This window comes from Amblyraja radiata, chromosome 6, assembly GCF_010909765.2.
Source record: "Amblyraja radiata isolate CabotCenter1 chromosome 6, sAmbRad1.1.pri, whole genome shotgun sequence".
In the NCBI taxonomy this organism is placed as follows: domain Eukaryota; kingdom Metazoa; phylum Chordata; class Chondrichthyes; order Rajiformes; family Rajidae; genus Amblyraja; species Amblyraja radiata.
The window spans coordinates 76,344,331-76,358,132 of NC_045961.1; the positions used below are offsets into that span (position 1 = coordinate 76,344,331).

Sequence of the window (13,802 nt, forward strand, 5' to 3'; positions counted from 1 at the left end):
CCAGCCCCTGCTGAACGTTCCATCGTGTGATGTTACAATGCCCAATGCTCAAAGACATCGTTGCCATAGAGAGGGAGTACAGAGAAGGTTCACCAGACTAATTCCTGGGATGTCAGGATTTTCATATGAAGAAAGACTGGATAGACTCGCCTTGTACTCGCTAGATTTTAGAAGATTAAGGGTGTATCTTATAGAAACGTATAAAATTCTTAAGGGGTTGGACGGGCTAGATGCAAAAAAAATTCTATCACTCCCCCTACCCCTCTCCACCTCCCTCCCCACTCTTCCACCTCTCCCCCTTCCCCCTCCACTCTCCCTCCCCACTCTTTCCCCTCTCTCCCCCACCCCTCTCCCCCTCCCTCCCTCCTCCCCTCCCCCCCCATCCTCCCCCTCCCCCACATCTCTCTCCCCATCTCTCACCCCCTACCCCGCTCTCCTTTCCCTCCCAAATCTATCCCGTTTCCTCCTCCTCCTCTCCCCTCCCTCCCCTCTTCTCACCCCCCCCCCCCCCCCCCGCAAACGCCGTTGGGGAAACAGACCCAACAGGTCTGCACTTGGTCTAGTAGACTATAAATGCTGTTATTGTTGGCAATGACATGTGAATGAATAATAATAAAAATGAAGAGATGGGACTGGGGCAGGGTACGATAAGAAAACAAGTTCAGTGTAAAGGCAACAAGCTTGATAGAGGATACTTATAAGATCAGCTTGTCCAAGGAATTATATATTGTCATCTACTCATAGGGGGAGTGGGTGTGGTCAGATATTGTGCACCTCCATTATGACTTCTTAAATTTGAGGCATTTCTAATGTTGAAAATAGATAAATTAGCCATCTTACCTAAACTCAGAAGTCACTGCCAGGCACAGGGATTGCTAAAACATGAACACAAGAGTCGCAAACTAGGTACTGAAAATTTGCTTGAACTGATTTTCAGAATGCATTCAAATTTGGAGATGAGGATTAAGAAAACAGAATAGCTAGTACTGAAAAAAAACTGTTGGCACTAATTGCTTTTACCTTCCTCATTGAATATCCGTTGCTCCCGAGGTGGTTCATATTTTAAAGCAGGGTTATTTATAAATATTTACAATGAATTTCCAAAATCATACCAAGAACACAAAAAACATAAATTAGATGAACCTGTACTGTTCCTGTGTATTAGAGTGTGTTATTGTTTTTGCTAGTAACAAAATGAAGAGCACTTAAGGACAGCCATTATTGGCTAAAGGCAAATTCTGATACATTTCTGTGATTGAAATAGCAAAGATTAACAAGCAAGGAGACTAAATATATGAAGAATTTTCTCATTCTATTATCTTGGTTCATCTTAAAAAAGGAAGGATGAGGGAAAGATTTTTTTTACCCATTTTGATCTAGGGCTAGCAGAAGGCATGTTTTGCTAATCTTTGAAAAATAATTTGGCAACATTTTTTATTAAACAATCCATTTCAAACAATGAACTTTGATTACATTTAGTGATGAAATTCAAAATAATAAGATGCAGTGAAATGTCTGGCCTCCCAATATTCACAAAAAGGCCACTCATTGATTGTCACTGGAATCCAAGCTGACTAAACACGTCTCAAAGAAAAAAAAATAATGATTGTTTTGGCCCTCATTATTAAGGATAATGCTTTCCAAAAAAATTATAGTTCCCACAGGAACCTTTGTTTTTTTTTTAAACTTAAAAGCTAAGTTTTATTTGTTATTTTTATAAATAAAGTACCAATTTCAGTGTATGTGTAATACAAAAAAGAGAGTTTCATTATTTCTGGAAAGCACTGTTTGTACTCATTAGACAACCTCAAAAGCTTATTTAAGGTAAATTCATTTTTTAAATTCTAGTGGTCAAGGTAACAGTCTATAACCCCCAGGATCAGGCTTCTGATGTATTAAAAGATTGGAATAACATTTGTTCTTTTCCAGACTTCTGGTGCCACAGTTTTGTCTAATGATCTGAAACAATTTTCAGAACTCTCAGATGTATTCAATCTGATCAGCGTGTTTTATAAATATTAATGCCAATCATATTTTCAATTGCTGTGCTGACTTGTATTTTATCCGCACTTACAAGATATTCTAAATTGTCTGTGACGATTCAACTAAATCATTCCAACAGACTTTTTGAGCACACTACTGCATATTAATTTGTGTATTTGATCTGTTCAACTGATCAGGTTCATCTCTACTTTTGATGGCCTTGTCCCCAATAAAATGTTTGGTCTTGTGGTTGTCTGTTCAATAGAAACTCCTATGCCCCACTGGTTAAATCATCTATCATCAGATCTTGTTAGATCAAATTAATTGCCTTCAGACTGCATTCTCCGACATCAAAACCACTCAATAATCCATAAACATCCTGGGGAAAAAAGATCACTATTATCTTCCTATACCTTACCTCTTCTTCCTTCCAGTACAATCTCCAGCATGAAGTATTAAGTACATGGTGCTCATGGACTAGTCTGATGGGTATGAGAAAAGTTATCTTTCAAATGAGGGTAGGCATTTCTTGGTAAAAACTCAAACTGTAATGGGGCAAATCAAACATGTCACTTCAGCACACATTATTTCATGCTAGGTTCTTCTTCCGAGTCTGTAAATAGGTACTATGATGCAACTTACATAGCTAATGTTTTTACCTTCAGAAAAAGTGGTCTCATTAGTTTAGGGACTAATTACATTACATGAAGTATATGTCATTAGATATACATTTTGATTGCAAAATGACTAGAAAACTTAAAATTTCTGCCCCGGACAGGCTAGAACTTCATATTACTAGTCTTATTGGTCATCCCATTACTGTTATCAAATTTATATTATGGTTTTATTTATGATAGATAAGTACCCTCTCTATGTTGGGAAGGGGCTTGTATTTCCAAATGTTTAAAATAAAACCCTTAATATTTTGGAAATGCTCAGCAGACCCAGCAGCTCTCTGTAAGGAAAGAAACACTTAATGTTTCAGGTGAATGTCCTATATTTAGAACTAATTTTATTACATTATATTCGGTGTTTTAAGAACCTAGATCCAAAAATTTCAGAACTATTCAACGATATCAAACATTACTTGTTATAGTCATTGAGTAATAGAGGTCTACAGTATGTAGCAGGCCCTTTGGCCTCATAAAGCCTTACCTGCTATGTATTTCTAGCTTTTTTAAATTGTATTTTCCTCTCCAGAATATTAACAGTGGGAAAGAAGTGCTTGGCTTCTGAAGTTATCATGGTGCAATAAGTCAGAGGCATTTAAATCTGACTACATCAAGTGTGTTTAATTGTCACATGTACCAAAATCAGAACAATGAAATTCTTATGTGCTGCAGCATAACAAATCTGTAAACACAATACTCACAGATAACACAATAAATAATCATACTGTTTATAATGACTTCATGATAGGAAAATGATGGTTATAAGCAGCATCCTGCTTATAATTTTGGGATGCAGGCAAGGAAAACAAGCAGCTGGAAATATGTTCCAATGCCTATTGCAGCCTTCATCCTTGCTTGAATTCACTTTGGTATATTAGTACCCTTTTGCAAGACAGTTTAGCCATAGAGCAAAATGTACATTGCAAAATAGTGTGGTGTCGACAAGATGTAGTGCATATAATATAGTTCATTCCATCATCTTGAAATTCTTTGAGTACATCTGCCATTTAGTTGCTGTGAAATAAAATCAATTACTTTACCTCAAGTTTCTTCTGGTATTTATCACATTCCACCTGGCAGTGCTTTAAATTTTTGGCTGTTTCCTCTTGTACCAACTGAGCTCGTTCTGCCTCAAACGTTTTTACTTTTGTCTGGTTCATGAGTTCAGATACACGGCTATCTGTGTTAACCTGTAGCTGCCTAAACCTAGAAATCAAGAGAGGTATGAAAAAAGTGCAATTTCTCGTTTAGCCAATTTACATAAACATAATTTTGTACAGTCACGGCCATACATGGTAGAATGTTCTGGTAGTGAGAACATTGAATAAAAAAAGATTAAATAAAAACTCTAATAATTCAAAAAGGTTAAAAATGTTAACATTTTATTAGCTGATTCACAACCAGAATATCCCATGGCAACAAATGAGTAAAATGCTACATTAAATTAGATTTTACAGAACTATTAAAATCTAAAATGAGATCATTATGTTAAAGGATCAACTTCCTTTCTCGCTCCTCAATTTTCCTCAACATGGATTAACTATCTGAAATTAGCTTTGAAAAGGATTACATATGGATGGCAAGGTATAACTAAAGCCAATTATTCATGACTTCTACGAAGATTTCCAAGAGTTGGAATCTATCTATCTATATCTATCTATCTACTTTTAAAACTCTGTGTGTGTGTGTGGGTGTACGGCATTTTGCCTTTGATTCGTTACTCCGCGAAAACCAGACGCAAAAACGCCGAGATTTTTACCATTTCACTAGCGATTTTACTTTTACATTCGCATATCCACTCCTCATTAAATTTGGTCATTTTTCTGTACACATTTTCAATAAAATCCTTCACAAAACTTACTGTTTTCTTTAAATCAGGAGCTGCGGACGTCACAATGGCTTTGCGCTCGCGGCACCGCCACCCGCTTTTGATTCAAGCAGATGCTGTCATCGCACTTTCAACCCCCCTCCCCCCCCACTCAGTCCTGGACTAATTGTTCAACATTAACATTTACTTTCTCCACACAGCCGACGCAGCTCGTGAAGCCCCGCCCGCCAGCGCGCCCCTCTGAATGAGGGCGCTCATTCCAGCTGTGGGGTTTCCAGAGTCAGAAGCCAGTGCTTCTTTGCTGTGAACGGTCGCTCCTGGGCGAACGCGTCTCGCCTTAGCAGCATTAAAGCAAAGATTATAGAGCGAGGGAAGATTTCTCGCTGCCCGTGCAGCTCATGAAGCCCCGCCCGCCCAGCTGCCGGTTTCCAGAGAGTTAAGCGCAGCCCACCCACTCGCCCCCCCTCCTCTCCTCCTCTTTTCACCTTCTCACCTCTCCTCTCTACCCGTCACAGGGGACGACCTCCTCTCTGTCCGGGGCCCGATCCTCTGCATCACTGGCGGAAGCTTTTGGCAGTCCACAGCAAAGAGCGTATAGCTCGCAATAGGATCTTTGGTCCTTGGATCTCTCCGGGCTCACTTGGGTCCCCCGCGACCTGCCGCCCCGCCCCACTCCTCGCTCTCTCTCCCTCTCTCACCCCACTCTCCCTCCCACTCTCTATCTCACCCCCCTCTCTCTCCCCCTGAACCCTCCGCCCTCCCTCCCCTAAACCCCCTTCCCCCATCTACCCCTCCCCTACCGCCTTCCCAGCCCCCCTCTCTCTCTCCCCAGCCTCCTCCTCCTCCACCCCCCTCTCCCTCTTGCCCTTCTGTCTCTGCCCCTCTATCTCTGTCTCTCCCCATTCTCTCTCTGCCCTCACTCTCTACCACCCCCCCCCCTTCTCTAGACGCGCCTGCGAGTTGGGGGCTATGTGTCTGTGGATAGGGCGGTTAGGGTGTAAAAGGAGCAAATTAATAATATTAATATAATATCAAAGGGGGTAGTTAGCATGTGTAGGGGTGGTTAGTGCGTGTGACGCCACATGCCGCCCCCCCCCCCCCCCGCAACCTCGTGTTGGAGGAACAGACCCAACGGGTCTGCACTTGGTCTAGTATATTATTAAAACTCTCATCTTGTTTGTAATTTTGTGCGCGTGCGTGCGTGATCCCGGAATTACGCCAAAAAGGTACATGATACCGCTACAATTTTTGGATCACCTTACTCACAATTGTCTTGTGGTGTGTTTTTTTAATCAAGTTTTGTTAACATTGATGTTATATCTTACACGTTATTCACATTTTTAACTTTACAAAATCCAGTTTGAGAAAGAATCACTTGAACACTGCAGTGGCAGTTACAGCTATGATGTCACAATGGGATTGTAGTGCTGCCCGCTACAATGCTGCAAATCCCAGGACACTGAGTCCTGGCAGCAAGTGCAATTGTGTTTTTTAAAGCTTAAAAAGAGGGAGGGTGACAAAGGGGAAATGAGTCACCCCTGCGCAGTTGTGGGTTTTGGGTGAGTGGTGGAATATTGCGTTGGGGAACAGGTTGCTTTGGCGGAACGTGTGAGTGGTGGAATATTGCGTTGGGAGACCTGACCTCCTGGTTGAGTGGTTGAATATTGCGTTGTGGGAACGGTTTGCCTCCCGTGTGACAGGGACCCAATGGGACTAGTATATATTACTAAAACTCTCATCTTGTTTGTTTCAAAGTCTGTTTGTTCAGGCTGTGCTCCTGAAATTACACCAAACAGGTGCACGATAGCGCTACCACTTTTTGGCCCACCTTATTCACCATTGTCTGTGTGTGTGAGGTGTATCAAGTTTTGTTCAGATTGATGGTATATTTTACAAGTTATTCACAATTTAAACTTTACAAAACCCCACTATGAGAAAAAATTCATCCATCTGTACTGGCAGTTAGCAGTGTATGATGTCACAATGGGATCTCATTTACATTAAAAAAAAGTCCCTTTAAAAAAAAACTGCTCGTCAGCAGTGTTCCACCCCACAATGACATCACCATGGGATCTCATTTACATTAAAAAAAACCCAGCAGCTTCCACCTCACAATGATGTCAAGGGGGGTAGAGAAGGGAGAGGGGTTATGGATGGAGGGAGGGAGTGGCTGAGGGTAGGGGGAAAAAGAGGGAGGGAGAGGTGAGGGGGGGGGGAGGAGAGGGGAAAGAAGAGGGAGGATGAAGAGGAGGGGGAGGGAATGCTGGGGGATGAGGGGAAATGAGCTGTGCCTGCGCAGTTGGAGGCAATGGGCGGGTGGTGGAATATTGCGATGGGGGAACGGGTGAGTGGTGGAATATTGCGTTGGAGGAACAGGTGAGTGGTGGAATATTGCATTGGGGGAACGGGGCCCAACGGGTCCCACTTGGTCTAGTAATTTTTAAATTATTTAAAAAGTCATAAAGAGATACAGCATGAAACAGGCCCTTTGGCCCACAGACTATGTATCAACCATTCATTTGGTGTACCAGTGCAAATAATAGGTTCTTTGAACTTGATTTCTTTCAGCTGAACGGCACAGTATTGTCTGGTTGCAAAAACAAATCTTGTTATTCTGCCATATATTTGCAGCACAACATACTTGCATACTCCCGAAATCTGCAATGAAAATATGTAATTGTGGCCATCACAAACAGCGAGCAATGGCAGTGTACTCATCACCAGACATAGTAAAGGAATCTCAAAAACGTTGTTCCTTTTTTCGTCTTGACCTGAACAAAATGCAGCTCGAGTAATTTTCTAAATCATTTTACATCTCAGCTGTATCACAGCATCTGTTGTTGTTGGCTCAGAAACTTTGATTGCATGAATGTAAGCCATCTTTTTTTTTGCCTGCTTGAAACTCTGGGTATGCTCAACAACTGTAACAAGGGGCATTCAAAGTATGGCATTCAAAGTATGTATTTGCTGCACCATGGTACATCTCTAGTATCAAAAGCGAACAGAGCAAGTACTGTACCGTTTAATTTATGTAATTCATGAAAATAGCAAACTTCAAAGATAATTAGGCTCATGTGAACTGCTGCATGAAAATTTGAAAAAGTGTAAAAGAAATAACATATAAAAACATAACCTCTAACTGTTGACTGCATAAAATGCAGATTGATGCTGCCCAAGTATGGCATAGCACATTACTCGAGTCATTAACATTGCAAACATACATCAGCTTCTTTTATTAAAGCTCCTCTGCACGAAGCAAGCCCATCCAGAATTTCAGTTTTCTCAAAATAATATTAATGATAACCCCATACAGCATTTATAAAATCTGATTCTTGTTGCAAACTCAAATAGCTTAAAGCAAATTAAGTTTTTTTTCTAAATAATGGAATTTAATGTTTTTTTGTGGTGCAAACCTTCAAGTAAACTTAACACCGATTTATTAAACATTTTCTTGTGAAAATGCAACATATCAAACATTTAAATGTTAAATTGATGGTAATTTAATGGGTTATATCTTTATCCCTTTAAAACATTTTAAGGAAAAGTCTTAACACTGGTATTTCACAAACCATTTAAGGGCCTGTCCCACGAGCATACGACCTGCATGCGCCAAGCGTGACCAAACCGGAAGCGGGGGCCGCGCGGAGGTCGAGTGATCCCCGTAGATGGCCGGTCCCACCAGCATGCACCTGCATGCGGCGAGCGCGACCAAATTGGAAGCGGGCGCCGCGTGGAGGTCGAGTGAGTGACGTGAAGTTCGAGCGAAGTCCGCGGGAAGTTCGCACGTGACCTACGGCGTCGAGACGCTGCGCACGCCCGTTGAGGCGGTGCGTATGGCGTTGAGGCAGCTGCGGGCCGGCAGGCCGTTGCCACGCGGAATTTTTGAACACGGTCAGTTTTCCGGAGCCCCGCGCGATGTCGGGACTAGCTCCACACAACTCCATACGGCTCCGGCGATCGAGGTGCAACCGGCCCCGCAAGGACGTAAGGCTCAAGCGACCACGTTAGGTCGCGCTTGCCGCATGGAGTCGCATGCTCGTGGGACAGGCCCTTTAGTGATTGCCAAGTGGTAAAATGCATCCGATAGACATAACTGTATGCTAGATGAATTCTTGACAAATAAAGCGGCATGTTTTCTACAGTAACTTACTGTAATGAGGATCTTCAAGTATTGTTTATAGGGAGTGACCTTAGCTAGAAGGGGGTATGAGGGAAAGGTAGGGAGGGGTATGGTGGTCAAAGGAAGCAAGGAGGAGGGTGAGAAGAAAAAGGGAAAATAATGCAGAAAGGAAAGGAAGAAAAGTGAGGGCAGCTGTGTTAGTGTTCTTCTTCTTACGTATGGCGTGCACAGCCTAAAGTTGTAGGACAACTTGTTCTATTTGATTGTGCATGCCGGGTTGATTGCATTAGTCGAAATAGGGCGGACCACGTGAAGGTTGCAATCTCCCACCCCTGTGTTAATGTTGTTCAGTGGAGAGGAAACTTATTGAGCAGATTTGGCCACATGTTTTAGCATCAGTTTGGATCCTTGATAGCTTGCTCTGCCTCCCTCTGAAGTGCCTCTTGCTTTCTTCTAATCATTTCTCACCAACTGACCATTGAAATGTGTTTCTGTCCTGCTGTAAATCAGATATTTATCCACTACCAGCTTATCCTCTTTCTAGACCCATATCTTCTCATCCACTTGATAGTCATACCATTAAAAGAAAAACAAGTTAAACTGCAGATGCAAGAATTCCAAACAAAAACACTGGAAGAACTCAGCCAGTCAAGTGGCAGCCGTGGAAAGTGAAATCAGTCACGATTTTGGGTCAGAGATCCTTCATTTGAACTAGGGCCGAGTGGAGTAGTTTAGGACAGAGTGCAATGGTTTACAGTTTAAAAGCAAAGTAAGGAGAGCCATGAGTTGTAATACGGATGCTTACATGGTCATAGGTTAAGACAAATCAGATGATGAGTATGAGTACTGAGCATATGAGTATGAGCAAGAGTGGGAAAGGGACAGAAGTATGATAATGAGAAACAATGAGAGCAGTTTACCTTAAGCTGGAGAATTTTATGTTTAGTCTCGAGAGTTGCAAAGTACCCAAACCAATGTTGTTTTTCTAGTTTACATTGGGCCTCACTCTAGCAGTGGAAGCTGCAGACAGAAGAGTCAGAACAGGAGTGGGTTTGAAAATTAAAATGGCATACAACAGGAAGCTCAGGATTATCCTGTGTTCTGATAACTGGTATTCCTTAAAGCGATTGACAATCTGTAATTCTTTCTCCAATGGGTGGAGAGGCAAAAATGTGACTGGTATTTTGACTATGTTGAAGACGAAAATTGTGAAGAATGCATTGAATTTGAACGCTGACGGCGCAGGAAGACGGGTACAGGGGAATTGTATCTTGGTTCTGCCCCACTCCACTATGGAGAACAGAGCTCCATCCACTATGGTGGAGGAGAACCCACATTTCGGGCAGGACGACGACTTTTGAGAAATGCCAGAGTGGAATGGATCATTGACTTCAAGATAACCCAATTTCAAGGGTCTTGAAGAAGGGGCCTGAGCCGAAACTAACCGTTCTCCACAGATGCTGCCTAACCCGCTGAGTTACTCTAGCAGTTTGTATCTCTCTTCCAGCATCTGCAAATATATATGCCAAATGCTGGTTATTTGGCAAAAACCAGCATACTTTTTATTACATTTAGAATTTTTGTTAACCTTGTATTGGTTATTTATTTTTGGTAAAACTTGCAAGATCAACAGAGAAACACAATTTTTATGGTTGAAATGTTCAAGTTGAGTGACAGCAGCAGAATAATCTATATAAACGTCAGTCTTAGATTACTTATAATTAAAAATATTTCGGTACACATTCTTACAAATTCTTGTATTGCCTCGCAGCACAAATATCTGCTGAAGAGGTTAAGGAACTACCAGTTTGGATGTCTTCCAAATACCAGATTGAAAATACTCTGATGGCATCTGTTGTTAATGGGCATGAATGTCTGCAGATGTAATGGAATGGTTTTAATAGAGGGATCAGTGAATCAGGATCCAAAATGCATGAGGTTGTGTCATCTTCCAATGATATTCATTAACACACGCATATAGCTTAGCTCACAGTAAATTATATTTCAACTGCATCAACAACATTTACTAACACTATTTATTGTGAACCAAAAAGAAAATGTTTAGAACCCTAAGCGAAATAACTTTTCATCACTATTTCTAAGTAAAAACCAGCACATTTACTTCAAATTGGGTCACTAATTGGGGCAGATATTTCACCAATTTACCAAAGGACACTCTGAATATAGTGTTCACATTAATTTCTTCAGAAATTGAATTAAATATTTTATTTGACTTAATGGAAGTGCATCACAGCTGTTTCTCTACCATTACTAGGTTATGCAAAGTTGTTCAGACTCAAAATGTTGAAGGTTACAATGAGCTGCAGCAACACCAATATATCAGCTCATTTCTTATTACCGCACATAGAAATAACACTGAGAACTACTGCAAGATTTACGACACATATTTTTGAATAAGTGAATGTACAGATGTAATCTGTTCTAGGATTTAGATCTAATGATAACAAAGAAACTGTGATATTTTTACCAAGTAGGATGCTGTGTCATTTGGAGGTGTTTCAATGTGCCTGTTCCCTTTGGCCTCCTCGATTTGGGAGGTGCTGTTGGAGCATGTTAGCTGAGTGACTCCCGTTCATTTTGTGAATGTTACACACTGTAGTCACGTGCACCGTGATGAGGGAATGAATGCTTAAGGTGGTGGATGAGTTGCAAATCGAGCAGGTTCCTTGACGATGTCCAACATCTGAAATGCTTTCGAGCCTCATTCATCCTAATGTGAAGAGTATTGAATCAAGTTTCTGATTAATATTTTATAAACAGCGGTGAGATTTTTGTGGCATCGGAGTGAGCCATTTTCTACAGGATGCCCAGCTTCCAACCTGCTCTTGTAGCCACTGAATGTCTATCGCAATTCCGTTTCTGATCAGTGACGACCCCAGGATTTCAATGGACCATTACTTTGTGATGGTAATGGCATTAAATGTCATTAGTAGTTGGTTAGACATCATCCTGTTGCAGAAAGAAACTGCTTGGTACATTTGCAACAAGAATATTACTTGCCGCTCATCAGACAATGTCTGAAAGCTGCCACATCCATCTGCATGCTTTGTTTGCTAACAAACTCCAAGTAGAATTTAACACTGTGGAATCACCAACAAATTTCCAACCTTCAGCTAGATGGGAAGTCATTCCAAAGGCAGATGAAAATGGTTGGACGAAGGACATTATCCAGAGGAATGCTTGCAGTCCCTGCTGGAGTTGGGATGACTGACCTCCAATAATCACAAAAAATTTATTTTATGTACAGTGGAACCTTAAACACTGGATCCCCTTTATAGCTCATTTGCTTTACATATTTCTTTTAGATGTCTCACATCAAATACTACCTTTGGAGGTGAGATGAGTGCAACTGTGAAGTCTGGAGCATGGTGATTGCATCAAGCCCCAAACTGGGTACAAGTAAGCAGATTATTTTGGAGCAATTGCCACTAGATAGCGTTGTTGATAAAATCTTGTCACTTTGCCAGTAATCAAGTCTAAATGTATTAGCTTATTGGGTGGTAATTAGACACATTGAATTTTCCTGCCTTTTTGTGACCAGTTGTTTCCTGGGAACAGAATTATTTCAGCAGGAGTCAGCTTTCTCATTATGAAGAATAGCAATATTTTGATGGTATTTCACTCTTCTTCTACGACGACTATGTTCTTCTGGATTGTTATTAATAGAGCTTTGAATGAATCTCCATGGAACTATATTATGAACGTAAGACTGTTGCATTGTTGCCTCAACTGGGTAATAAATTGTGAATGCCTGAATGTTTATTTGTTTGTTTGTACCTGTGTGTGTGCATGAGCATGTGAACTGTCTATGCTGCTGGGGATTTAATAAAGACCCCCCCCCCCATTTCAGGGCTCCATAATGTTTGGGACATAGCAATGTCATGTAAATGAAAGTAGTTATATTTCGTATTTTGTTGCATATCCTTTGCATGCAATGACTGCTTGAAGTCTGCAATTCATGGACATCACCAGTTGCTGGGTGTCTTCTCTGGTGATGCTCTGCCAGGCCTGTATTGCAGACATCTTTAGCTTATGCTTGTTTTAGGGGCTAGTCCCCTTCAGTTTTCTCTTCAGCATATCTAGCTTTGGAAAAACTCCTTTGTTGCTTTAGCAGTATGTTTGGGATCATTATTTTGGTGTCAAATGCACCGCCAGCTAATAGGTTTTGAGGCATTTGTTTGAACTTGAACAGATAGGATATGTCTATACACTTCAGAATTCATTATGCTACTACCATCAGCAGTAGTATCATCAATGAAGATAAGTGAGTCAGTACCTTCAGCAGCCATACATGCCCAGAACATAACACCCCCACCACCGTGTTTCCAGATGAGGTGGTATGCTTTGGATCTTGGGCAGTTCCCTCGCTCCTCCATACTTTGCTCTTGCCATAACTCTGATAACTCTGAGTTAATCTTCGTCTCATCTGTCCACAAGACCTTTTTCCACAACTGTGGTTGCTCTTTTAAGTACTTCTTGGCAAACTGTAACCTGGCTATCCTATTATTGCGGCTAACCAGTGGCTTGCATCTTGTAGTGTAGCTTCTGTATTTCTGTTCATAAAGTCTTCTGCGGACAGTGGTCATTGACAAATCCACACCTGACTCCTGAAGAGTGATTGGGGATCTGTCGGACAGGTGTTTGGGGATTTTTCTTTATTAATAATTAAGAAATAATTCTTCTGTCATCAGCTGCAGAGGTCTTCCTTGGCCTGCCAGTCCCTTTGCGATTAGTAAGCTCACTAGTGCTCTCTTTTTTCTTAATGATGTTCCAAACAGTTGATTTTTTTTCTATTACAAATCTCAAATTGTGGAGTACAGAGGCAAATAAATAAATGATGGGTCTTTGTCCCAAACATTATGGAGGGCACTGTACCATGTTGAGTCACAATATTTCTAACAACATTGAGTGTTGAATACAATATAAAAAACAATGTTGTTTTCTCTGAATTGGAGAAATCAAATACAGCATGGGTGACCACTTTGCAGCACACAACCTTTCTGCCTGCAATCGAGTTTAGTTTAATACATTTCCTATACTGATGTACACTGAAAAGTCTTTTTTTGTGTGCTATCCAGTCAACAAAAAGACTATACATGACTACAATTAAGCCGTCCACAGTGTACAGATACAGAATGAAGGGAATATATTTAGCGCAAGATAAAGACCAGAAAAAGAT

At 41.1% G+C, this 13,802-nt stretch overlaps 1 protein-coding gene across 1 annotated transcript in view; it reads right to left on the reverse strand.

The window, feature by feature from the left end:
* The window catches only part of pibf1 (progesterone immunomodulatory binding factor 1), a 105,698-nt gene that overhangs the window by 48,789 nt on the left and 43,107 nt on the right, over window positions 1–13,802 (reverse strand). Inside the window, 1 exon segment of the mRNA XM_033023027.1 lies at window positions 3,695–3,860. Within this exon segment, the coding sequence (XP_032878918.1) occupies window positions 3,695–3,860 (166 nt within the window).